We start from the raw sequence: 21,542 nt of genomic DNA on the forward strand, positions 1-21,542 counted from the left end.
ACCTGTGGGATCTGGGATGTGAATATTTTTTCCTAGTAAGTTTTTGACTTTGGCCACAAAGAAGTTTATTTTATGGAGTCGGATTTATCAGAGTTTCATCTTCTGGCTTTAGAGCCATACTTAGGAAGGCTTTTCCTAAGAAAAGCTTAGAAAGGGATAATCCCATGGTTTCCTCAAATAACTGTATGATTTCCTTTTTTCCTCTAAGTAGCTTGTGTGTGTGTGATAAAATACACATAACATAAAACTTAACATCTTCACCATTTTTAAGCTGCCAGTTCAGTGGCGTTAAGTACATGCACACAGTTGTGCAACCAACCCCACCATCCATCCTCAGGTCCCTTTTCACCTTGCAAAACGGCAGCTCTGTCCCCATTAAACACTAATTCCTCATCCCCCTCCCCCATCCCCTGGAAACCTCTAATCTACATTCTGTCTCTATGACTCTGATTACGCTAGGAATCTCATATAAATGCAGTCATACCATATTTTTCCTTTTGTGCCTAGTTTCTTTCACTCAGCATATCTTCAGGTTTCATCCATGGTGTAGCAGGTGTCAGAATGTCCTTCCTTTTTAAGGCTGAATAGTATTCCACTGTATGGATGGACCACCTACATCTGAGGATGGACACGAGGGTTGTTTTTACCTTTTGGCTATTGTGAATGGTGCTGCGATGGACATGGTTGGATGGGTATCTGTTGGATTCCCTGCTATCAGTTCTTTTGGATACACACCTAGGAGTGGAATTGCTGGCTCATACAGTAATTCTACACTTAGCTTTTTGAGGAATCACCAAAAACAGCAGCTGCATCATTTTACATTCCCACCAACAGTGCATTTTGTTGGGTTGCATTTTCTCCACACCCTTGCCAACACTTGTTATTTTCGAGTTTTTTTGTTTTTTTTTTTAAATTGTAGCCACCCAAACAAGTGTGAATGCACACATCTTTTAACCCAGCCATTCTACTTTGGGGAATTTAAACTCTTCCAAAATTTGCTTTTGTTAGTTCATGACATAACCTGGCCATCCTTCCATGTCGTGTATATAATTCTCACCCTCTTGTTGATGACTGTGCTATTTCCTAAGAAGGATGGACCTGGGGTTAACTACTGTTTCCTCATGGACATTTACACTAATTTCAATTTTTTGACATTGCCACACTGCAATAAATATACGCTTTATGGGACTACTCCAAGAAATACAGTCCTTAAAACCTACTTCCAAAAACCCAGCTTTCACTCCTTAATATGCTAAGCACCCCTGAAAGACTGGAGTCTGTGGGCTGTTTGCTTTCAGACCGTGGTTACATGAGAGCTCCTGCACAGTCGGTAGGTCTCTGCAAACTCTTCTCCTAAATAATAGAGCTTTGGTGCCTGGACCCAAATTTCTGCTGAACATTTTGGCAAAGGGGATAGAGGTAGTTTCACTCTCATCTTTAATTCCAAACTGTGATTTCCCAGAGACCCTATGCCTGGGCGGTACTGAGCAGGCAGCAGGTGACCTCATCCAGTGAAAAATGAAAGACCAGCCAGCTACTCGGCTGCTGTTCCCTTGACCCATTCCCAGTTTCGTCTGATGTTCCACATTTCACTATGCAAAATTTAAGAGATGCAAAACTATGAAGACTCACACAACAGACATCCACATACCCACCCCCCAAGCTTTTCCAAGATAGCTCAAGTATCCAGCCCGCCCCTCCCCAGAGGCCAGAGACAGTGGCTGTCTGTCATGAATCACACCAGTGTTTAGTATACCCTGACTCCCTGTATATCACCACAGAGAATTGGGTTTTGCTGGCTTTTAGATTTTTTTTTTTTTTTTGCTCTTTTTTAAAAATTGAAGTATAGTTGATTTACAATGTTTCAGGTGTACATCAAAGTGATTCGGTTATATGTATATATCAATATCTTATTTTCCGGGGCGTGACTGTAGCCGGTATGGTGTCTTTGGTTTCCACGCCATTGATCCTTGTCAGCAGGGAGGCGCCCGTTGACACATATATGGGTTTGCTGAGCCCTCTCTGTCCTTCTACACGTGTTTTTGTCGATACCCTGTAATTTTCTAAAGTCAACCATGTCCTATGCAAACAGGGAGTTTTATTTCTCCTCCCCTCTGGGGAGGAGGCTTAGACGCCCAGGGGTGGGACAGGATGGACAGGGGCCGTGGCCTGTGGGGTCTCCAGACCAGGGTGGCTGCTGTGCTGGGGCCAGGGTTCAAGGGCGGGAGCAGGAGGCAGGAGAGGGCCGGCTGAGCAGGATCCGGGCTCTGGGGGTGCCGCCCCTCGTCCCTGCCCCTGGGGAGTGAGGACCTGGGCTGTCGCTGCCTGGCCCGTCCCTGTGGGTCGGGGGCTGCGCAGGGGGAGGGCCGTGGGTGCAGAACCGGCCGAGGCCACAGTCATTTCCAATTCTGTCCTGTTTCCTGTCCTATGGGGCCCCACCTGACACCCTGACTGCGAGGCAGAAGCTGACAGCTAGCGGTGAGTTCATGTCCCAGGTCCCCAGCCACCTCGACCACTGGGACTGGTCAGGGGCGCCTGGTACGGAGGGTCTACCCAGTCCCACCGGCTTGGGCTCCGGCCCTTCCTGTCATGAGGACGGAAGGCAGGGGTGAGGGATGGGAAAGTCTGCTGATTCCTGCCCTTCTGGGCAGTCCTGGAGCCCGTGACCCCGCCCCTCAGTCTGTACCCCCAGCCACTCCTAGACGGAGTTGGGGGGCAAATCTGGGGAGCACCCATCTGCTCCAGCTCCTCTGGGTGCAGAGGAAGAGCGGGACGCCTCCCACACTGGCACGCACAGGCCTCCTCGGGAGCCAGAGCTGGAGGGGGACACCTGTGTCAGATGACGTGGTGGAACCAGGCCGACAGCACAGGGAGGCTGGTGTGGTGCCCACGCAGGGCCTTATTCACGTTGCTCTGCTTTAGTGGGGTCTTGGTTCTGAGAAGTTAGAGACCCCCGAACGCCCTCCTTGCAGGAACTTGACCACGTGCCCAGCCTGCCGACCCCTCCCCACGGCCAGGTGGGGAGTCAGAGACCACACGGGGTGCCGCGCCCTGAGGACGTGCGCGACCTGAGTCGACGACATGGAGGAGCCCCAGGAAGATGTCGTGCCAGCTGTTTCGGGACTTAGAGGAGCTGACTCGAAAGTTCACATGCAGAGTAACTAAGCAAGAACAGCTGGGAAAACCCTGTAAAAGTGTGAATGAGGGACTAGGCACACCAGCTACAAGACATAGATAAAGGTTACACTAATGCTACCGTAATTACCCAAAGCCTTTCTGAGTCAGACAGAATCTTAGATTCCACTTTAAAAAGTGGCTGATTCAACCACATGAAAATCAAGTGTCGGCATGGGGGAAAAATCCCTAATCAAACTCAAAGGAACCATGAAACTGGGGAAAAATATTTACAGTTCTAATGCCCTTAATGGGTGAGGACTTTCTACAAATCAATTTCCTACAAGGCAAAAATATGAGAAATGATAAGAAGGGATAGTTCACACAAAAAAGGAAGGAATGATAAAATATGCTTCTTCATCTCGCTCCTAAGAGATGTGCACATTGACACCAAATCAATGTCACCGTGCCCGTCTCACCTCAGCAGCGAGGTCACAGCTATGAGGGAAGGTCGAGGAATCTCAGAGGGTTCTGGTTGGGGGTCATCGGGTACCATGAACACACTGTTAAAGCTAAGAGCGTGAAGGTGACAGACAGCGTCCTCTACAGGTGGGAAGCGCACGAGCTCGGAGCCCTCCGTTGGCCCTTGTGCATTTGCCAGATCAGAGAAACATGAGTGCCCATCAGTAAGGAACTTTAATAAAATCATGATGGAAAGCAGCGACAAGTACAACCGTATCTAAATGTAAAACTGTCATTCTGCAAAAGACACAGTTAAGAGAATGAAAAAGCTAGAGTGGGAGAAAAGATTTGCCAATCGTATATCTCATGAAAGACTCGCGCAAAATAAGAACCAAAGTGCTGGCGAGGACGTGGAGCAACAGGAACTCTCGTCCAGCACCGGTGGGGATGCATATGGCGCAGCCACCGTGGGAGACAGCTTGCCGGTTTCTTACAAAACCTCACACCCCCTCACCATGTGCTCAGCAATCATGCTCCTTCGGATTTACCCAAAGGACTTGAAAACATACATCCACATAAAACCTGCATGCAATCTTCTCTGCTTTGCTCATGATCGTTAACAACTGGAAGCAACCAAGATGATCTTCAAAGAGGGAATGGAAAAACCGTGGAATTCCATGAAACGGACTACGATTCAGGGACACAAAGGAACCAGCTATTGATTCACTCAAAGCATGGATGAGTCTTAGACTTGTTTTGCTAAGTGAAAGAATCCAGACCCATGACTCCATTCACAGGACGTTCTGGAAAAGGCACAGCCCCAGGAGGATAAGGAGCAGTGGCTGCCGGGGCTGCGAGGCTGGGGGCTGACGCTGGAGCGCGGATGCGGCGGCCCCACCCTTGTGTGAAACCCACGGGCCGTGCATCCCAGAGACTGAGCTGTTCTGTGTGCAAACTGAAAAAATAAAGAAAGTCAAAGCTCGTCACACTGTACACTTGGGATCTATGCGTTTCCTTGCATGTACGCTTTACCCCTGAAAAATGTTTCACACTGAGGTGCCCTGAAGACTTCACTGCTTTTTTGCCTTATTTCTTAAACACACCTGTTTTGTCATGAGGGTTTGTCAGACAATATGAAACTAAGAGCATCAGCATGAAACAAGCACCCCTGTGTCCCCTTCCCCAGGCAGCAAGCCCTGTTCCACGCGCTGGCAGCCTACTCCGTGTATGACACCGTGAGGATCCCCGCACCCAGGCCCTGCCCCTTCCAGGGGTCTTCACGATGGTCAGGATGCAGGCGCACAGGGTCACAGAGGTGATGTAGGAGGCTCCCCAATCTTAGACTGAGACAGAAAGGCTGGGGTGCAGACTCCACTTTTTGGGACAGAAACAGCACCTAACTCCTGGGTTGATGAGACCCGCACTTGACGGGGCTGCCAGGTGCTCGCCGCAGCGGAAAGGTTTTGTAACAATTAGCTCGAGGCCTAATAAGCATTGCTGTCGTCATGAAACTTGAGTTTTGATCCTGAAGATGCCATATTATTAATCGGAATCTTAGCAGGGATGAACGTTTCCAGTAACCCAGACTCCTGTGGGGCCCCAAGGGAGGTAGCCCCCACCCCATCTGCTCTTTCCAGAACATTCCCTCGAGGAACATCAGCTCCACGTCTGGCCTGCCGGCCCGCAGCCCAGGACAGCCCTCAGGATTGGCTGTTGCCACGGCGATGGAATTCCCTCCCAAAACTCCCAGTGAACCATGAGGCCACAGGCCAAGTGGCCTGCGGACATCAGCTTTCAGCCGGAATGCTGGGTCCCTTCCCCTGCGGCACCTGGCCGGGCCACCCCCAGGGCCGCACGACAGGCCTGGCCCTGCAACCCCACTGAGGCCCCTGCCACCGGCTCTGCCCAGCCTGACGAAGACAGAGCTGCCGGGCCCAGGACGCTCCTCCTGCCCTGTGGCACCTGCAGCCAGTGCCCCTCCAGGGCCAGTGACCAGCACGGCCACAATGGAGCCGGGGCAGCACCCCAAGAGCTGCCGCAAGGCTGCGCACGTGCCTACAACCCCCTTACATCTGTGTCCTCAGTGAAGCTGGACACACAGGGGCCTCCAGAAGACAACGTGACTGTGAGCACAGTGACCCCGAGGCCCCGGGAATCCAGCGACACGCCCTGCTGCTTCACGCTGGCCTTCCCTGCAGTTGGGCCCCGGGAGGGCAGGCACGCCATGAGCACCCCCCCACCCAGGATGATGACTAAAGGGGCCACCCTGGCCAGTCCAGAATTCTGGCCCAAGGCCAGGCGAGCCCTCTCGGAGCCGCAGGTGGCCAGCTGGGGCCTGGACGTGCCCCACAAGGCCACTTCGGTGACCTGAGGTGGCTCTGGGAGCAACAGGTCACCTCCACCGAGGGGGTGGCAGGGGCAGGTGGGCCGACTGCACCCCCATACACATAAGGAGGCAGGGCTGGCCACATGCCAAAGCCCCGCAGCCACCTGGTCCCCGCGAGGCAGAGCAGAGGGTGCTACTGGGCGGGCTGGACCCAACAGGCTGCACCCTTGCCTTTGCCAAAGTCAGTTACTGCCTTGCAGGGTCCCCAAAACTCAGGAGATACACCCCAGCCGGAGTCCAAATGAGCTCCCCGCCCCCCGAGCCCTTCCCTATGAAAGCCTCCCTCTCAGGGGAAGGGACAGCCTTTGTCTCAGTTTTCCCCTTTGCTGGTTGAAGGTAAATAAAGTTTCATGTGTTACGTGCTAGACTGGCCCATTCTTGCAGCACCCAGGGGTCTCTGCAAGACGCCCCCGGGGCCCCCAGAGGCAGAGGGGCCGCCAGCTAGACGAAGCTGAGGTTCCCGCATGCCTCCTGGGGGGCCACACGCACAACAGCCTCCCGGGCTCACCCAAACACCAGGGTCAAGACCATCAGATACTTTACAGTGACTCAGCATGTGCCCAGTGGGCCTGTATGGGGCTGGAGAAGAGTGATAGCTGGGGGGCCAGTAGCATCAGTTCACGACAGTCTGTGCAAAGCATCCCGGCAGACCCGTGGTCCCTCTGTCACCTACCTGGGCTGGCCGGGCTCCAGCAGCGGCACTTCCTTCCTTCCCTGTATCTTCCCTGCTTGTGCCTCTTCCACGCCTGTCGCCTGTGCCTCAGTCAGGAGAGCAGGCACCTGCAGCTCAGGCACCCCAGGCCGCCCCCGTCGGGCGGGCGGACTCAGCTTGCTCGTCTTGTGCTGCCGGCTCGTGCGCTCCAGCTTGTAGAAGGCATCCTCCACGCCCTGGGAAGAGCGGGCCGGCTCGTTGTGGGGGACCACTGCCTTGGCCTCAGCTGGAACCCCAGCCCCTTCCTCACCCCACCCCGCAAACGGGAAGCTGGGCCCTGCCCATCTTGATCCCCAGGGCCACCCCGTTGGGAGGCTTGTCCTCAGCAACTCCCCCACAGCCTCCTGGAGGGTTGGGCCAATTGGGACCTACTTGCTGCTCTGGGGGTACAGGGGCCGGGGCCCCAGGGTCACCGCTCCAGCCTGGTCAGGGCAGCTCTCTCCGGGGACCTCCACATCCCCCGGGAGCTGTGTCGGCCCAGACCCGGATGCTGGCCTCCCTCACTGCCCTGACGTCCGGGGAGACTTACAGCGTGAGGGGCTGCTGGGCAACAGGGGTCCCGGAGGGTCCCAGAGGGTCCTGGAGCTGGAGCTGGAGCCAGAGCCAGAGCCAGAGCCAGAGCCAGAGCGGCTGCCCTGCATCGAGGGAGAGGGGGCAGTAAGAGCTGCTCCTGGGCAGGGCGGGGCCCTGGCTGGCTGCAGGGCAGGGGGCCGGCACACCTGGCACTTCTTGGCCGAAGTCTCCGTGTACGGGACGCCATAGCTGCGGGCCAGGTCCTGGGCCTGCTGACACTCCACGGTACACGTGGCCAGGTCACACTTGTTCCCCAACAGCACCCTGGGCATGTCGTCCGATTCCTTCACCCACTCGATCTGCTCCCTGCAAGGGGGAAGGCGTGAGCCAGCCGGTGGGCTGCGGGCTCGGCTGCACCTGGGGCACGCAGAGAGAGGATGGGAGGCCCCCGAGGGTTGCCGGGCAGCTCACCTGTACTGGCGGATGTCCTCAAAGGATCTGGTCCTTGAAAGACTTGGCGTCGTTGACGGCAGAGGAAGCCCTCCCGGGTGCACATGTGCTGGGCCCGCATGGCGCTGTACTCCTCCCGGCCCACCGTGTCCAGGATGCCTGGCAGGCACATCTCCCCATCGATGACCACTTGCTTCCGGTGGGAATCCTGGGGAGGACACTGCTTAGAGACAGCTGGCCCTCCAGGGATGGGACCCTCCCTCGCTTCTCTCGTGCCCCCCAGGACCAATGACAAGGAGACCCCTCCTGCAGTGCGGGTGGAAGACAAGCCCGTGTCAGGAGCTGGGCTGTGGACAGGAGCCGGGCCGGCTCACCTCTATGGTGGGATGGTACTCATCCACAAAGTGGCTCTGGATGAGCTGGATGGTCAGGGCACTCTTCCCCACGCCTCTGGCACCCACCACCGTGAGCTTATACTCCATCATCAGTCCTCAAGGGACCGCAGCACAAGGCACTGCAGTGGTCTCCTGTCCCACCAGCCAAGGAAGCCTCACTCAGCATGGCCAGACCAGCAGGGCACACCTGCTGAGCTCCCTGGGCCAGCCTGCCCAGGCCCGGCCTGCCCTCTGTGCCCAGACACCCAGGTAACAGGGGCCCCAGCAAGAAGGGTGGCCCAGACGCTCACCTGTGACACCTCCAGCCCAGAGGTGGGTGGGGTCCGACCTCCAGCTGCACTTAATGACTGTGTCAGAGAAGCAGGGAGCCGGCCCCCCAAACACAGGACGGACAGCTAAGAGCATCTCCCAAGCAAGCACCTGAATTAGTAGCTGCTGGGTAGGGATAAGGCGAGAACTGGAAGTGCCGTGGGCTGAGGGTACCAGTGCCCCAACGAGAACAGGCCTTGCCACAGTGGAGGGCACAGCAGTGTGCCGGGACTGCCAAGTGGCAGTCGACAAGCAGCTCCAGCCACCCCCCACCTGGCATGCTGGTGCATTTGACAAGTATTCACTGAGCGCCTACTGCATGCCAGGTGCTGCTCCAGGCACAGGGTGACAGGCAGACAGAAAGAACCCCTGCCCTGGCAGGATGGGGCTCTGCTCCAAGGAAAAGATCTACATAAAGGGGAAATAAAGGGAAACCCACGAGGCCCCAATGCCAGAAGTTTGGAAAACATAAGGCAGGTGAGGAGGTGGGCAGGCGGGGGCCAGAGCTCCAGGAAGCAGAAGCTGATCACAGGAAAAGACTCAAAAGAGGTATGGAAACAAGGGAACAGGTAAGAAAGGAAAACGGCCTGGGGCCAACGCTCCTAGCTGGGGTGTCCCCATTTTGTGATGCTTAAAGAAGGGGGTCCCTTGCAGGGTCAGTAGGCAGTGATTTTCTAAACTCCAGGCTCGCCTGGTGTGTGTGGTGGCCACGTGGTGCCCGAGCTCTTCGCAGGGGTCCATGGGGCTCTGGCGGGTGGGAGACCTGCCTTGCCCCATGGTCATGGGCGGGCCTCCTCTCGGGGGCACCCAGCACACTTGTGGGGTCCCAGAAGACAGGGCCAGGGACACACAGCCAGAGGGGCTGGCCTGGGTGAGGCAGAGCGGAGCACCTCTGCCCGTGTCTCACCTGCGCCCCTCACCTACTGAGGACAGTAGGCACCTCGCCCGGCCCGGCTCCTGCAGCCCCTGAGGACATCTAGAGGCCAACTCCTGGACTGGTCTGGAAAATTGAAGTGATTCAAGCTACTTAAGAATGAAAAGAAAAAGAGAGAACTGGAAAATGTTCCTGTTATAGCCAAGCGTCCTTTTGCTCTGAGAGAGAAGCGAACCCAGGCTCCCGGCTCTGTGGTCCTCCGTTTACTGAGCACTTCCCGGGGCGGCCCTGCGGGGCTGCAGGTGAAGCTGGGGAGCTGTGCTCCCTTCCCAGGGTCGGGCAGGAAGGGTGTGGAGTCAGAGCCGCAATCCTCCCCACTCAGCCCCACTGCACACCGCGAGGGCCTGCTAGGTACCAAGTGCTTTCTGCTGGTCTCTGATTTTGCTAACACCCCGAGCAGACTGTGCTCCTGTTTACAGAGAAGGAATCTGAGGTGTAGAGAGGGTGCTTCACCTATCCCAGGTCAGTCTCAAAGTTCTTAGTAGAGCTTGGGAGCTACCTAACAACTGTGATACCTCAGGCTGTGAAGCCCAGTGAAAAAAGGCTTATTTCGGTCTAATGCTCCTTATTAACTCTGGCAGTGCTAAACATAACATGGCAGGCCGCTCTGCTCTCCCCAACTCCTAGACCAAGGAGGCCCTGAATTAGCGTCAGCTCACAATCAACAGGTGAGAGGGAGGCCCCCGATTTTGTGAAAAAGCAGGGAGAGAACAGTGCAAATAATTTATTTCCGTCACTCGGCGTTTGAGGCTCACTCGCACCAACTGCACAATCCTGGGCCAACAGTCTGCCCGGGCTCAGAGCCCGATCGGGACCCAGGCTGGTCTGGGTTTCATCTCGCGACTTCCGACGGCACCAGCGGGTCGGCCTGGCTCAGGGCGAGCTGGTCCTTCTTCTCCTTCTGCAAGACCTGCTCCTCCCACAGCGCCTGGTCCACCTGATCGTCGGTGAGCACCACGGGCTTGAACTTCTCGTCGAAGAGCCGCTCGTTGGCCTCCGAGTGCAGCTGGTGGGGCCCGACGACGCGCAGACGTGCCGGCAGGTGCAGAAACTCGTCGTCGTTGACGTCGCAGTCGCGCATCCGGGCCCCCAGCACCCACCAGCGGCCCACGAAGCCCACATCCAAGATCCGGTCCGGGAAGTCGACCCAGCGGGGCTGCAGGTAGCGGCAGCGGGCCTGGTAGAGGCTGGCCTGGGCGTCGAAGGGCGCCTCGTACACCAGCGAGCAGAGGCCCAGGCTCACGTGACGCAGGCAGCCGCGACCCCGCAGCCAGAGCAGCCGTTGCACGAACGCCTCCGAGTCGCGGTTGCGCGTGGCGGGCGCCAGCAGCAGGAGGGTCCCCGACGCGTCGAGCAGCGCCTCCTCAAAGGCCGCCTCGCTCGGCGCGAGGGCGCAGCAGGCCGCCGCGCCACCCAGCAGCCCCACGTACACGGCCGCCCGCACGGGTCGGGCCCTCGCCGCCGCCGCCGCGTCCCCGCAGGCCTCAGCGTAGTCCCGGAGCAGCGCGCGGGCCCAGGCGCCTGAGGGGAGAGAGGCGCGATGAGGCCGGTCCGGCCGCTGCGACCGCCCACCCCGCCGCCTCCCGCCGCTACTCACCCAACCGTGCCCACACGCCGGGCTTTGCGGCCGCAGCGTCACCAGTCTCTCCGCGGCTTCGGGGCCAAAATCTCTTCAGAACGGCCGCCGCCATTGTCTTCCGGCTTTGCGTCCGTACTCCGAAGAGAAACGCCAGGTAGGCGAAGCAGAAGGCCCGGGGAGTCTCTTCTGCGCAAGCGTCAACACTTCCGGAAGTGGCTTCCCATCGGAAGAGGGTAGAATACGGACCGACGCCGGATGTTGCTGTCAGATCGGAGTACGGTCGTCTGTGGCTGGCAGGCGGGTTGCGCAGGCGCAGAGAGTCCGGGCCCCGCCGGTTGAGGTAGCCGCAGGTGGGGGTGCCGTGGGTGCACCTGTGGGGCGGGAGCGGCGAGTTCACGCCCCGGTGGGTGCCGTTAGCCCCCAGACCGGGCTCGGGGCTGAGGCTAGCCTCCAGGAGGGGCCCCGAGAGAGGTCGGGGGCGGGCCTGATTGGCCTCTGTCCTCAGAGCGGGATGCGGTGACGGCCCTGAGCGACCATGGCAGCGGCAGACGAGCTGGCCTTCCACGGTGAGTGCATCCGCGACCGGGCCCGACTCCTGCTCCCTCCGCTGGCCGGAACTTCCCATCCGGGTTCCAACTCAGATCTAACCCGAACCCCAGTCAGCTGTGAACCCCGACCCAGGCATGAAACCCATCCCTAACTCGAATCCCGCTCCCGCCCTAAACTCAGGCCTCAAACCCGAGCCTCTACCTCATTCCAGAATCAGCCCTCAGCTGCGGGCCTATGTTAGAAGGGAGGGGACACACCTCCTTCCCACTCACCAGAGTTGAGGAAGACGTGCCCTTAGTTGGGGGTGAACACCCAGGTGGTCACGGTTAGCGTTGGCCCCCAGATGAGCAGTGGGCAAAACCAAATTGTTTCGTTTGTTTTTGATAAATTTATTTATTTATTTATCTTGGTTGCGTTGGGTCTTCGTTGCTGCGCGCGGGCTTTCTCTAGTTGCGGCGAGTGGGGGCTACTCTTCGCTGCGGTGCGCAGGCTTCTCATTGCGGTGGCTTCTCGTTGCAGAGCACGGGCTCTAGGCGCGTGGGCTTCAGTAGTTGTGGCTCGCGGGCTCAGTAGTTGTGGCGCACAGGCTTAGTTGCTCCGCGGCATGTGGGATCTCCCCGTACCAGGGATCGAACCCGTGTCCCCTGCATTGGCAGGCGGATTCTTAACCACTGCGCCACCGGGGAAGCCCCGAAACCAAATTGTCTTGACTCCCAAATACGCCTGTGTCCCATATGCCTTCTCGACAGAGTTCGAGGAAGCTACTAATCTGCTGGCCCAGACCCCAAATGAGGCCACCACCAGAGGTGATCAGCTGGTCCCCCAGCGGCACGTGGCTGTGGCCATGGACTCAGGTGGCAGCTACGGAGCTGAGGACGAGGTGGAGGAGAGTGACAAGACCGCGGTGAGTCCCATAAGTCCCCGTGCCCTGCCTCTTGTCCCTACCACCCACCCCTGCCATCCCCCCCCCCCCACCCAGCGCTGAAAGCCTGCACTCTGCAGCTCCTGCAGGAGGAGAAGCAGCAGCCTGGTTTCTGGACCTTTGGCTACTATCAGAGCTTCTTTGACGTGGACACCGCACAGGTCAGGCCGGGAAAGCTGGTGGCATGGGACTTGGAGTCACGCTTGGGGTTCAGACACTAGTCACCGAGCACTTCTTGTGCACCAGGCCCTGGGCAAGTGCTGGCAATATGCACCTGGGAGAACAAGAGCTCCTACCCAGGCTGGTAGGTGTGACTATGTGCACTGCAGGGATGTGGCGTGACCGGGACTCTTGGGAACACGGGGGACACAGGTGATATGGTGGGTTAGGGAAGGGCCCACTGGAGGAGGTGAGGAATTTGCTGAGACTTAGAGGAGAAGGTAGACCTAGCCAGGCAGAGTGGAGGGAAGCGTAAGTATGTTCCAGGCACAGGGAACAGCATATGCGGAGGACCAAAGGTGAGAGAAGGCACACACTACTGCAGAGGCAACCTGTCACTCAGGCTGGAGAGTGAGGTGGGGGACTGGTGGAGAGAAGCCAGATCACCAAGGGCCTCACGAGCTATGTTAAGGAGTCTGGGTTTTATTCTAAGGGTGCTGGGGAGTCATGGAAGGGTTTAGCGCAGGAGAGGCTTGAGTAGCATGGAACATGGATCGGAGGCCCCAGGCCAGGGTGGGAGATGGTAATAAACCAGGGCTGCGGAGTAGGGAACACGTTGGGAGAGATGGGGGAAGGAGAACGCCCAGGACTAGGACTTGTTGATGACTGTTAATGGGGTGGGGGGAGAGAGCAAAAAGGGGAGTCCGGGGCAGCCAAGCTGGAGGAGGAGGAAGCAAAGAATAAGATGGCAGGCCCTGAAGCGTCCTTCAGAGTGGTGGGACGCTGGGATATTGAGTGGGGGCTGCCCGGGGAAGGGGCGGGCTCCAGGCCATAGGAAGACAGGAGCCCCTTCTGGTAGAGTGTAGAGAGAGGAGGTGGGAGGTCAGCAGGGAAGGAGCCCCTAAGGAGCTCGACCCCTCTCCTCCTGGGTGGTGAAGAGCCCCAGGTGGGCTTCCATCCTAGGCCCCGGCCTTGTCCCCCAGGTCCTGGACCGGATCAAAGGCTCGCTGCTGCCCCGGCCCGGCCACAACTTTGTACGGCACCGTCTGCGGAATCGGCCAGACCTGTATGGTGAGTGAGGTTGTGCATTCAGTTCATTCGATTGTTCATTGAACAAATGTAGACTGAGTGCCAGGCCCCAGTATACAGCTGAGAACAAAGCAGAATCACTCATGGAGAGCGTGAAACTTACACTCTGTTCAGGGAGACAGAGCCAAATGAGGCTGCAGAGGGCGTTGGGGCTAGGAAGAGAAGCACAGGGTTTAGAGGATGGGAATTGCGATTTCGCACGGGTTGGTCAGGGAAGACCCCTCTGAGGAGGGTGAGAGAATGAGCCTGGTTGGTGTCAGGGCGGGGTGTGGGGAGACCCCGGGGAAGAACATTACAGAAGTGGGACGTGCTGGAAACAGGCCTGAACTGCAGGGCAGCACTGTCATTGGACTGGAGTGAGCTGCCAGGAGGCCACAGAGGTGACAGGACAGGTCACACAGGACTCCTATGCTGTGGTGAGAAGGGATCTTAGTTAAGTGTCCTTAGGTGCTCTGGGCCTGGGGCGGGAGCGGGGTCGGGGGGAGGGCAGAAGCTGGGAGACCAGGGAGGAGGTGACTGCTGAGGTCCAGCATGGGATGATGGGCCTGGCCTGGGGTGGAGAGAGCCGGGTGTTGGATTCTGGCATACGTCAAAGATGAAGCCAACACGTCAGATGTGGGGTGGAAGGAGAGGCGATAAGGAGGCTCTGGAGTTTTTGGCTGGACTACCAAAAAGCGGGAGTTGCTATTTACTGATGCGGAAAGGCGGGCAGTGTGGTGGGGTGGAGTGGAAACGTTGAATAGGAGCCGCAGGTTCAGGGCAGAGGCCCAGACTTGAGACATTTGGGGGTTGTAGGCACAGAGGTGGCCTAAGGCCCTGAGGTTGAACGAGATCACACAAGGGGTGAATGAACGCAGAGAAGAGGTTTGAAGACTGGGCCCCGGGCCGGCTCCCCGCTGTTAAAGAGCTCAGGGAGTCAAAAAGGTTGAGGAGTTGCCAGTGAGATGAGACAAAAGCAAAAACGTAAAGTCCTGGGAACCACATGGAGAGTGTTTCCAGAAGGAGGGCATCAGCTATGTCAAAGGCCATCAAGAGGCCAAGAACGATGAGTGCTGGGCGCCAGCACTGGATTCAGCCGCCAGTTTGTCGCTGGTGTGACACCGGGTCGATGAGTGGGGTCGATGGGGTGGAGGGGTGGAGGCAGCCCGGAGCCTGGGAAGAGGCTGGGACAAGATGGGACAAGTCACCTGTCCTGGGAGCTCCCACCCTGGGACCCTGACCGTGCCCCGCCCGCAGGCCCCTTCTGGATCTGTGCCACACTGGCCTTCGTCTTGGCCGTCACCGGCAACCTGACCCTGGTGCTGGCCCAAAGGAGGGATCCCTCCATCCACTACAGCCCCCAGTTCCACAAAGGTAGGCGAAGTGGGCAAGGCCTGGTACCTGGCGGGGGCGGGGGGGGGGGGGGCCGGTGCCGTGGCCCGGGGGCGATTACCTGCCTTGCCCGCAGTGACCGTGGCTGGCACCGCCATCTACTGCTACGCGTGGCTCGTGCCGCTGGCGCTGTGGGGCTTCCTGCAGTGGCGCAAGGGTGTCCGGGAGCGCATGGGGCCTTACACCTTCCTGGAGACGGTGTGCGTCTACGGCTACTCCCTCTTTGTCTTCATCCCCACTGTGGTGAGTGGGGCTCAGGGACGGGTGGGCCCCGGGCGCCACGAGGACAACCCGGTAGCCAGCTGCCTGTGTCGTGCCCAGGTCCTGTGGCTCATCCCTGTCCCCTGGCTGCAGTGGCTCTCCGGGGCCCTGGCCCTGGCCCTGTCAGCCGCGGGCCTGGTGTTCACCCTCTGGCCCGTCGTCCGTGAGGACAGCCGGTTGGCGGCGGTGCTGCTGCTGTCCGTGGTGGTGCTGCTGCACGCCCTCCTGGCCACGGGCTGTAAGGTACCCGGCTGGGGTGGTCACAGGCTGGGCCTGGGGTCGGGGGTTGGCTTGCTGGCTCTGATGCTGACCCAGGGCTCTCTCGGTTCAGTTTTACTTCTTCCAGCCGCTGCCTCCGGAGCCCGCGGCAGCTCCCCACCAGGCCACGTCTCAGCCCCCAACCGTACTACTGTCGCCGCCCCCGCCAAGGTCCGCAGCAGCCTAGGAAGGCTGGAGCCCGCAGGTGAGGAACTGTTTCCGGCTGTGGCTGAGGGGGTCTCCGGCCCCCATCCCAAGGTTAGAAGTCATGGGGCTACTCCTAGGAGTTTCTCTCTTTCAGGCCCAACATAAGGGGGCGCCTCTGCCTGCCCTGCCCCCCAGACGGTGACTGAAGGCTCCCCTGAGACCTCGAGATGATTTTGCTACTTTCCAGACTTTTCTTACAAAGCAAACACTTTTATTTTCTATGCAAAGGTGATTCAGAGAATTTATATAAAGGCGGGAGAGGGGCAGAGCAGGGAGCTTCCAGGGCAGCCATTGCCCCACAGGCCACCTGCCAGGATGGGCGGGCAGCGCAGGGGGCCACCCCAGCCTCGGCTGTGCCTGCTCTTCCTGGGGGGCCCAGTAGGTGGGCCTTGGGCCTAGCCTGAGCTCCACCACATCCGAGTTTGGGGTGTTAGAAACGGGGAGCAGAAGTAGAAGAAAATTGCCTGTGCTGAAACGTACATTTCCTTCTTTATTGGTTTTTTTTTCTTTTCTTTTCTTTTTTTCTTTTTTTGGAGAGGTCCCTGCAAGGCCCCTTCCCAGGCTGGGGAGGGACCAAAATGCCATCATAGTAGTAGGGACTGGAGCATCTACAAATACTGAAGGGGATACACAGGCCTAGCGTTAGCTACAAGGAAAAAGGATGCCTTCCACGACAGACCCTTGAGGTTTCTATGTCTGCTCAAGCGGCTGACAGTGACCCTTCCCTCCAGGCCCAGGGCCCACGGGGCCACCTGTTCTAGCTCTTGGTGTGGGTGTGGGACCTGCAGGGGCTCAGGGACAGGACAGCAGCAAGTGGCAGGGGCCGAGGACGGAGGGCCTTCCCGACAGCCGGGTGGGTTGTACATTCAAGTGTGAGGTGAACCCTTTGGTGGGAGGGGGCCGAGGGGCTCCAGAGGCCTGGCCCCGCCCCATCCTGAAGACTCGGCAGGGCTGCCCCTCGCCACCGAGCCTCTGAGTTGGGGAGAGGGGCTGCTGGCTCGGCCCGGCCGGCCTGATGTCTCGGAGGGTCTGTGGATTGACACTGGTTCTTTTCGTAAAAAAATAAAATTAAAAAAAGCAGCATGTCACGCCCATTGTGACCAAGGCCTGGTAGTTGAAGGGGAGGCCCCGCCTGGCCAGGACTGCCTTCCCACTGAAGACAGGCAGGGGGCAGGCCTGAGGGGATGGGGTGGGGGGGCGGGCGGCAGCTGCTCCCCTCCCTCCCTGCCAGGCCTGCAGCTGTCAGGCCCGGACACACCTGTTACAGAAGATTTCAAACCGAGGTCAGGGTGGAGAGGGCAGGAGCGGGTAACAGGGCTCCCACGACACGATCGTGTGTAAAATATGGCAGCGACACGCGCTCAGGGCCAAGATGTGGGTGGGCGGGCAGCGGGCTGGGGGCGGCGGCAACATCGTGTAAAAAAGTGTTCAAGTTCCCGTAGCAAAGAGGGCTGTGAGCAGGTGTTTGGGCTTCTCTGGTACAAGGGTGAGAGCCACCCGGGTGGAGGGGGGCTGGGCAGGGTCTTCATTTGGTTTCCTGGTGCTGTCAGTCCGTTCCACGCCAGAGGGGCCTAGCTCCCGTAGTGCATGGTGTTGGTTGGGATGGACATGGGCGAGGCCATCGAGATGGCGGGGCCGCCCATGGTGAACTGGCTGTTGACCGCGTAGTGGGCGCTGGAGCTGCCGCCGCTGCTGCCCTGGGCGCCGGAGGACCCTGTGGGGCGGGGTGTGGGCATTGAGGGGCCAGCTCTGCCCCCTCGCCCGCCCAGACCCACGGCAGAGTCAGAGAGAGAGAGCGCAGGCGAGAGGGCAGGTGGGCGCCCGGCGGTGGGCACCCTCACACCCGCGGGACCCTGCTCCCCCCGCCCACCGTTACCTTGGACAATCCCCGTGCTCATTATGGAGCCCATCCGGGAGTGGGTGTGATTGACAATCCCCGTGTTGGCTGCGCAGCAAGAGGAAGGAAGGAAGGAAAGGAGATGGCGTCACCGCCCCCAGCCCGCCCGGCCCACGTGCCCGGCGTAGTGGGTGCTCACACTCGGGTATGGGGAGGGTGGGCGCGGTGCTGGCAGAGCGAGGCAGAGAGGAACGGCGCAGGGGACCTCAGCCCCCAGGAAGAAGAAAAGGGGGTGAGGCCAAAGGCCTGAGCTCGCCCCCAGCGCCGCCCCCCCCCCCCCGCCCCCGCCCCGTGCGCTCACCTAAAGGAATCAGGTTGTTATGGCCCACGCTGGAGCCGCCGGCGATAACACTGCTCAGGTCGTAGGCGGTCGGCATCCCTGTGCCGGGGAGGGAGATGTCAGGGGCGGGGGACAGTGTCCTGGGCAGGACTTCGAGGGGCCAGAACTGCCAGCGTTTACTCAGGAAGCACCGCAGGTGTGTCCAGGAAGTGACGCTGGCACCTGCCCCACCCACACGCGGGCCTGCTCACCAGCCACGGCCATCCCGCTGCTGAGGTTGTAGGTGCTGCCGGTGTTCCACATGTTCTCCGAGGGGGACGTGTAGTGCGAGCCAGGCGGCGGGGAGGGCGTCGTGCCTGTGTATCTGCGGCAGAGACGGACCGGTCGACAGGGCTGAGGGGCTGCAGGCGAGGAGGGGCACGCCCCCTCCCACCGCGTGCAGGCCAAGGGCCCATCCTACCTGAAGAAGGGGTTTTTCAGATCCAGGAGGTTACTGGATTTGGAGCCTGTCTGGTCTACCTGGGCCACAATACTGATGTCGTAGCTCTGTCTGTAGAGAAGGCAGAAGGGGCCGGCCATGAGCCGGCTGCGTGGATGCACTGGACCCCTGCCTCCCCCAGCACCGGCCAGCAGCTCGCACCTTTTGTTGGCAATAAGCAGACATGTCCCTGAGAGCGTGTCCCCGGCCTTGGCGAACAGTGGTGACTGGAACAGGCACCGGACCTGGTACCAGTGGGTCAGGGGCTCCGTCGGGGCCGTGGACAGCCACACGGTCATTCTGCCAAGCAGGAAGAGGCACGCGTTTGCCTGGGCTGCGGCCCCCACCTTGTGCACCCCGAGCTCTCCCCAGGCATCTGTGCCTCGCCACCCAGGGGTCCCCTGCAGCCCTGGAGCCGAGACAGCCTGGCTGTCCAGGAAGTTAACACATAGCCCCACAGCCATGGGGCACCCACTCACCCTGACATACATGCCAAGAGACACAGTCAGGTCCTGTGAAGAACAGTCACTCAGAACAGGGTAGACACCCACCCTGCCACAACAGCCTACTGCTTGAAGGCCAGCGCCCACTGCCTTTGGAAGAAACAGTGGAACCCAGAGGAGTCGGGTCCTGCCCTCGCAGCCCCCAGTTCATCATCTGAGCCAGCCAGGCCTGGGCTTCCCAACTGCAGGCAAGTCCCTGGGGCCAGGGGCAGGGGCCACCTGCTCTGCCCTGTTACACTCACATGGAGCCAATGAAAGCGACGTCAAACCAGAAAGCCAGACCGTGAACCAGCCCGGAATGCAGCATGTGGAATTTGAATGGGATTTCTATCCTGAAAGGCAAAGGGCAGTGATTGCTGGGGAAGCTGAACAGGGGCTGCCAGGAGAGAAGAGGGGTATCCGGGTGTTGAGTCTCCAGGGCCCTGCCCGCCTGCCCTGGGAGGAGAATTCTGCCTGAGGGAGCCGGCTGCGGCCTTGACCTCTGGCAGGAGCCAGGCCCAGGAGGACGGGGCATGGGTGCCGGTACCTGTGCAAATCTCCTTCTTTGGCTTCTAAGAAGTTCACCGTGTACTTGACAGACTTGGCCATCAGGATCCGGATGTCAAATGTGTCCTGGGAGAGATCAGAGGTGTGACCTGACTTCAGGCACGGGGTGAAGTCCTGAGTCTGGCCGCGGCCTCTAGGCCATTCAGCTAAAACCAGTTTGCCCTTCTCAGACATGCTGGGGGAGGAGGAATTGGTACAACACAATGGAGGGCAATTAGGTGACAGCTCGCAAAATGACAACCATTCATCTGCATTAAAGACTTGGCAGTTCCACTTCTGGGATTTTAACCTACAGATCTATGTGCACATGTACAAACTTACACACGGAGTTACAGATTGCCTATAGTAGCGACACGCTGGAAACCATCTAATGAAACGAGTGATGGCCCAACAATAAAAGATTATGTACATGAAAAAGAATGAAGAGGCTGTTTATGATGGGGAAGGATCTCCAAGATAAACTATTAAACAAGTTCACACACACACACAAAAAAAAAAAAAGTTAGAGAACTGTGCACTGACGTCCACTCCCAGCCATGACGGAGATTTCTTATCAGACTAACACTCCTGCCAAGAACTATATGAACTGAATAAAAAACAAAGGAAAAAAACCCCAGTTGTCTGAAATCACTGGAGAGCGACCACAGCAGCCACAGCTTTGGGGCCAAGATCCGAGAGAGAGAGAGAGAGAGAGATGCTTTTTGGCCTGTGCCTTTCCCCTTGGGATGGGGCCTTTCAGCAGCCTCCCTGGGTGGGGGGATTACCAAGGCAGCTAGCACTCAAGGGGCCAAGGTGCTAAAGAAAACGGAAATGTGGAAATTCGAGGTGGACATTCTGCACGTGATTTCACTTCGTGGCATTTGCCAGTTCCTGAGCTACATGTGGGATGGGGGTAGGGAAATCAAGCAGAAAGCTGCTTCTATGAGATTAAAAAGCTAAGGAAAGGTTCAGCACCATGTTGGTGCTGGGAGGCTGGAACAAGGGGCCCTGTGAACCACCAGGCTCACCAAGACCATGAAGACTATGCCCTAAAGCAGCGGTTCTCAAAATGTGGTCCCTTGCAGAGCACCCTCAAGGTCAAAACTATTTTCACGATATAACACTGTTTTCTGCCCTTCTCATTCATTCACTCACCTGTTATACCACAACAGATTGAATGCAGAAGCAGAATCCAGCTGTCTTCTGCTAAGCCAGCCATTAAAGAGATTTGCAAATTTAAAATGTCGCTAATTCTTGCTGGAAAGTTTTGCAAAATAGTTTTCTTTTTAAAAATGCTAATTATGTTAACATGTAATGGGTTATTATTGTTATCCTTAAATTAACTAATGTGTATTTTTAAATTTCTTGGGTTTAGTTTTTAATGTCAATAGATATTGACAGTACATCATTCAATACAATGCACACAAAACTTCTTTGGGATCCTACATTTTTGAGAATGTAAAAGGGTCCTGAGACGAAAATGTTTGAGAACTGCTGCCTTACAGGGAAGCCGGGCAATATGCCAGTTAAGCAGAGTCTGAAAAGCAACCTCCAAATGTCTTAAATGCCTCATAGGACCAAGGTAATCTGTCATTATGGCTTCTTGCCTGAACAAAAACGAATCCTTGGAAAGAAAAACATCATCCAGAGCCTCTATAATTTTTCATTCTGGCATTCAATGACCAGGCATACCAAGAGACAGAACCAAAGTACCAAAAACCAAGAGAAGAAAAAACAGAAATACACTTACCACTTATCCAGATACTAAAAGTGATCAGAGACTTAGAATTAACATGTTTAAGGAAAAAAGGTGAACAAATTTCACAGAGAACTGAAATAATAAAAAAATAAGCAAAATGAAACTCTAGAACTGAAATTTTAGAAAACCAAGGGGGGAGGAGGAATTGGATGGGCAGTCAAAAGGAACTACAAACTTCTAGTTATAAGATAAGTAAGTACTAGGGATGGAATGTACACCATGATAAATATAATTAACTCTGCTGTACGTTATACATGCAAGTTGTTAGGAGAGTAAATCCTAAAAGTTCTCATCACAAAAAAAAATTTTTTTTCCAAAAACAAAAAAGAAATTCAGATTAGACATAGTGATGAGAGGATTGGAACTGGGAGATGGATAAGGAGAAAACATGAAAATTATGCAATTGGGATAGAAAAATATAAGTATAGAA

General features: G+C 57.3%; 3 protein-coding genes and 1 pseudogene across 9 annotated transcripts in view; 1 reads left to right on the forward strand and 3 right to left on the reverse strand.

Annotated features, from left to right (window-relative positions):
- Window positions 1–3,829: 3,829 nt before the first annotated feature.
- On the reverse strand, window positions 3,830–8,402 carry LOC133091321 (GTPase HRas-like; annotated as a pseudogene).
- A 64-nt stretch (window positions 8,403–8,466) lies between these two features.
- On the reverse strand, window positions 8,467–10,998 carry TIMM29 (translocase of inner mitochondrial membrane 29). 2 transcript variants are annotated; one of them, XR_009700794.1, is made up of 3 exons: window positions 10,873–10,998; window positions 10,037–10,796; window positions 8,467–9,341 (listed from the first exon to the last, which is right to left on the reverse strand). XR_009700794.1 is itself a non-coding variant. In XM_061188772.1 (2 exons), the coding sequence occupies exons 1-2, from the start codon at window positions 10,964–10,966 to the stop codon at window positions 10,108–10,110; spliced, it is 783 nt and encodes a 260-aa protein (XP_061044755.1). In that variant the 5' UTR covers window positions 10,967–10,998; the 3' UTR covers window positions 9,985–10,107. The 2 variants fall into 2 exon arrangements, 1 of the variants encoding a protein (XP_061044755.1); XM_061188772.1 differs by lacking the exon at window positions 8,467–9,341 and having other exon boundaries at window positions 9,985–10,796.
- Window positions 10,999–11,108: 110 nt separating this feature from the next.
- On the forward strand, window positions 11,109–20,595 carry YIPF2 (Yip1 domain family member 2). Of its 4 annotated transcripts, none has more exons than XM_061190475.1 (10): window positions 11,109–11,194; window positions 11,360–11,420; window positions 12,153–12,307; window positions 12,406–12,486; window positions 13,468–13,555; window positions 14,810–14,926; window positions 15,021–15,187; window positions 15,266–15,448; window positions 15,537–15,668; window positions 15,765–20,595. In XM_061190475.1, exons 2-9 carry the CDS (start codon window positions 11,390–11,392, stop codon window positions 15,648–15,650), a joined length of 936 nt encoding a protein of 311 aa, XP_061046458.1. In that variant the 5' UTR covers window positions 11,109–11,194; window positions 11,360–11,389; the 3' UTR covers window positions 15,651–15,668; window positions 15,765–20,595. The 4 variants fall into 4 exon arrangements, with proteins under 4 accessions (XP_061046458.1, XP_061046457.1, XP_061046460.1 ...); XM_061190476.1 differs by having other exon boundaries at window positions 11,182–11,204; XM_061190474.1 differs by having other exon boundaries at window positions 11,137–11,420.
- The window catches only part of CARM1 (coactivator associated arginine methyltransferase 1), a 40,884-nt gene continuing 35,201 nt past the window's right edge, over window positions 15,860–21,542 (reverse strand). The window contains exons 9-16 of one of the 3 annotated variants that reach the window (XM_061190471.1): window positions 19,355–19,440; window positions 19,071–19,160; window positions 18,488–18,625; window positions 18,308–18,397; window positions 18,099–18,211; window positions 17,869–17,946; window positions 17,547–17,615; window positions 15,860–17,384 (exon numbers count right to left, since the gene is read on the reverse strand). In XM_061190471.1, the coding sequence (XP_061046454.1) occupies window positions 17,242–17,384; window positions 17,547–17,615; window positions 17,869–17,946; window positions 18,099–18,211; window positions 18,308–18,397; window positions 18,488–18,625; window positions 19,071–19,160; window positions 19,355–19,440 (807 nt within the window). In that variant the 3' untranslated portion in view covers window positions 15,860–17,241. Of the gene's footprint in view, window positions 17,616–17,868; window positions 17,947–18,098; window positions 18,212–18,307; window positions 18,398–18,487; window positions 18,626–19,070; window positions 19,161–19,354; window positions 19,441–21,542 lie in introns of all 3 variants that reach the window. The other 2 variants (XM_061190472.1, XM_061190470.1) reach the window with 2 other exon arrangements.

Source organism: Eubalaena glacialis, chromosome 4 (assembly GCF_028564815.1).
Source record: "Eubalaena glacialis isolate mEubGla1 chromosome 4, mEubGla1.1.hap2.+ XY, whole genome shotgun sequence".
In the NCBI taxonomy this organism is placed as follows: Eukaryota; Metazoa; Chordata; class Mammalia; order Artiodactyla; family Balaenidae; genus Eubalaena; species Eubalaena glacialis.

Bases quoted from the DNA above. Each gene is read 5' to 3' on its own strand.
- TIMM29 (XM_061188772.1), bottom strand. From the start codon at position 10,966: ATGGCGGCGGCCGTTCTGAAGAGATTTTGGCCCCGAAGCCGCGGAGAG. The intron at 10,797-10,872 runs GTGAGTAGCGGC...CTCTCCCCTCAG, and splicing joins CGGCGTGTGGGCACGGTTGG to GCGCCTGGGCCCGCGCGCTG.
- YIPF2 (XM_061190475.1), top strand. From the start codon at position 11,390: ATGGCAGCGGCAGACGAGCTGGCCTTCCACG. The intron at 11,421-12,152 runs GTGAGTGCATCC...CCTTCTCGACAG, and splicing joins AGACGAGCTGGCCTTCCACG to AGTTCGAGGAAGCTACTAAT. The intron at 12,487-13,467 runs GTCAGGCCGGGA...CTTGTCCCCCAG, and splicing joins TTGACGTGGACACCGCACAG to GTCCTGGACCGGATCAAAGG.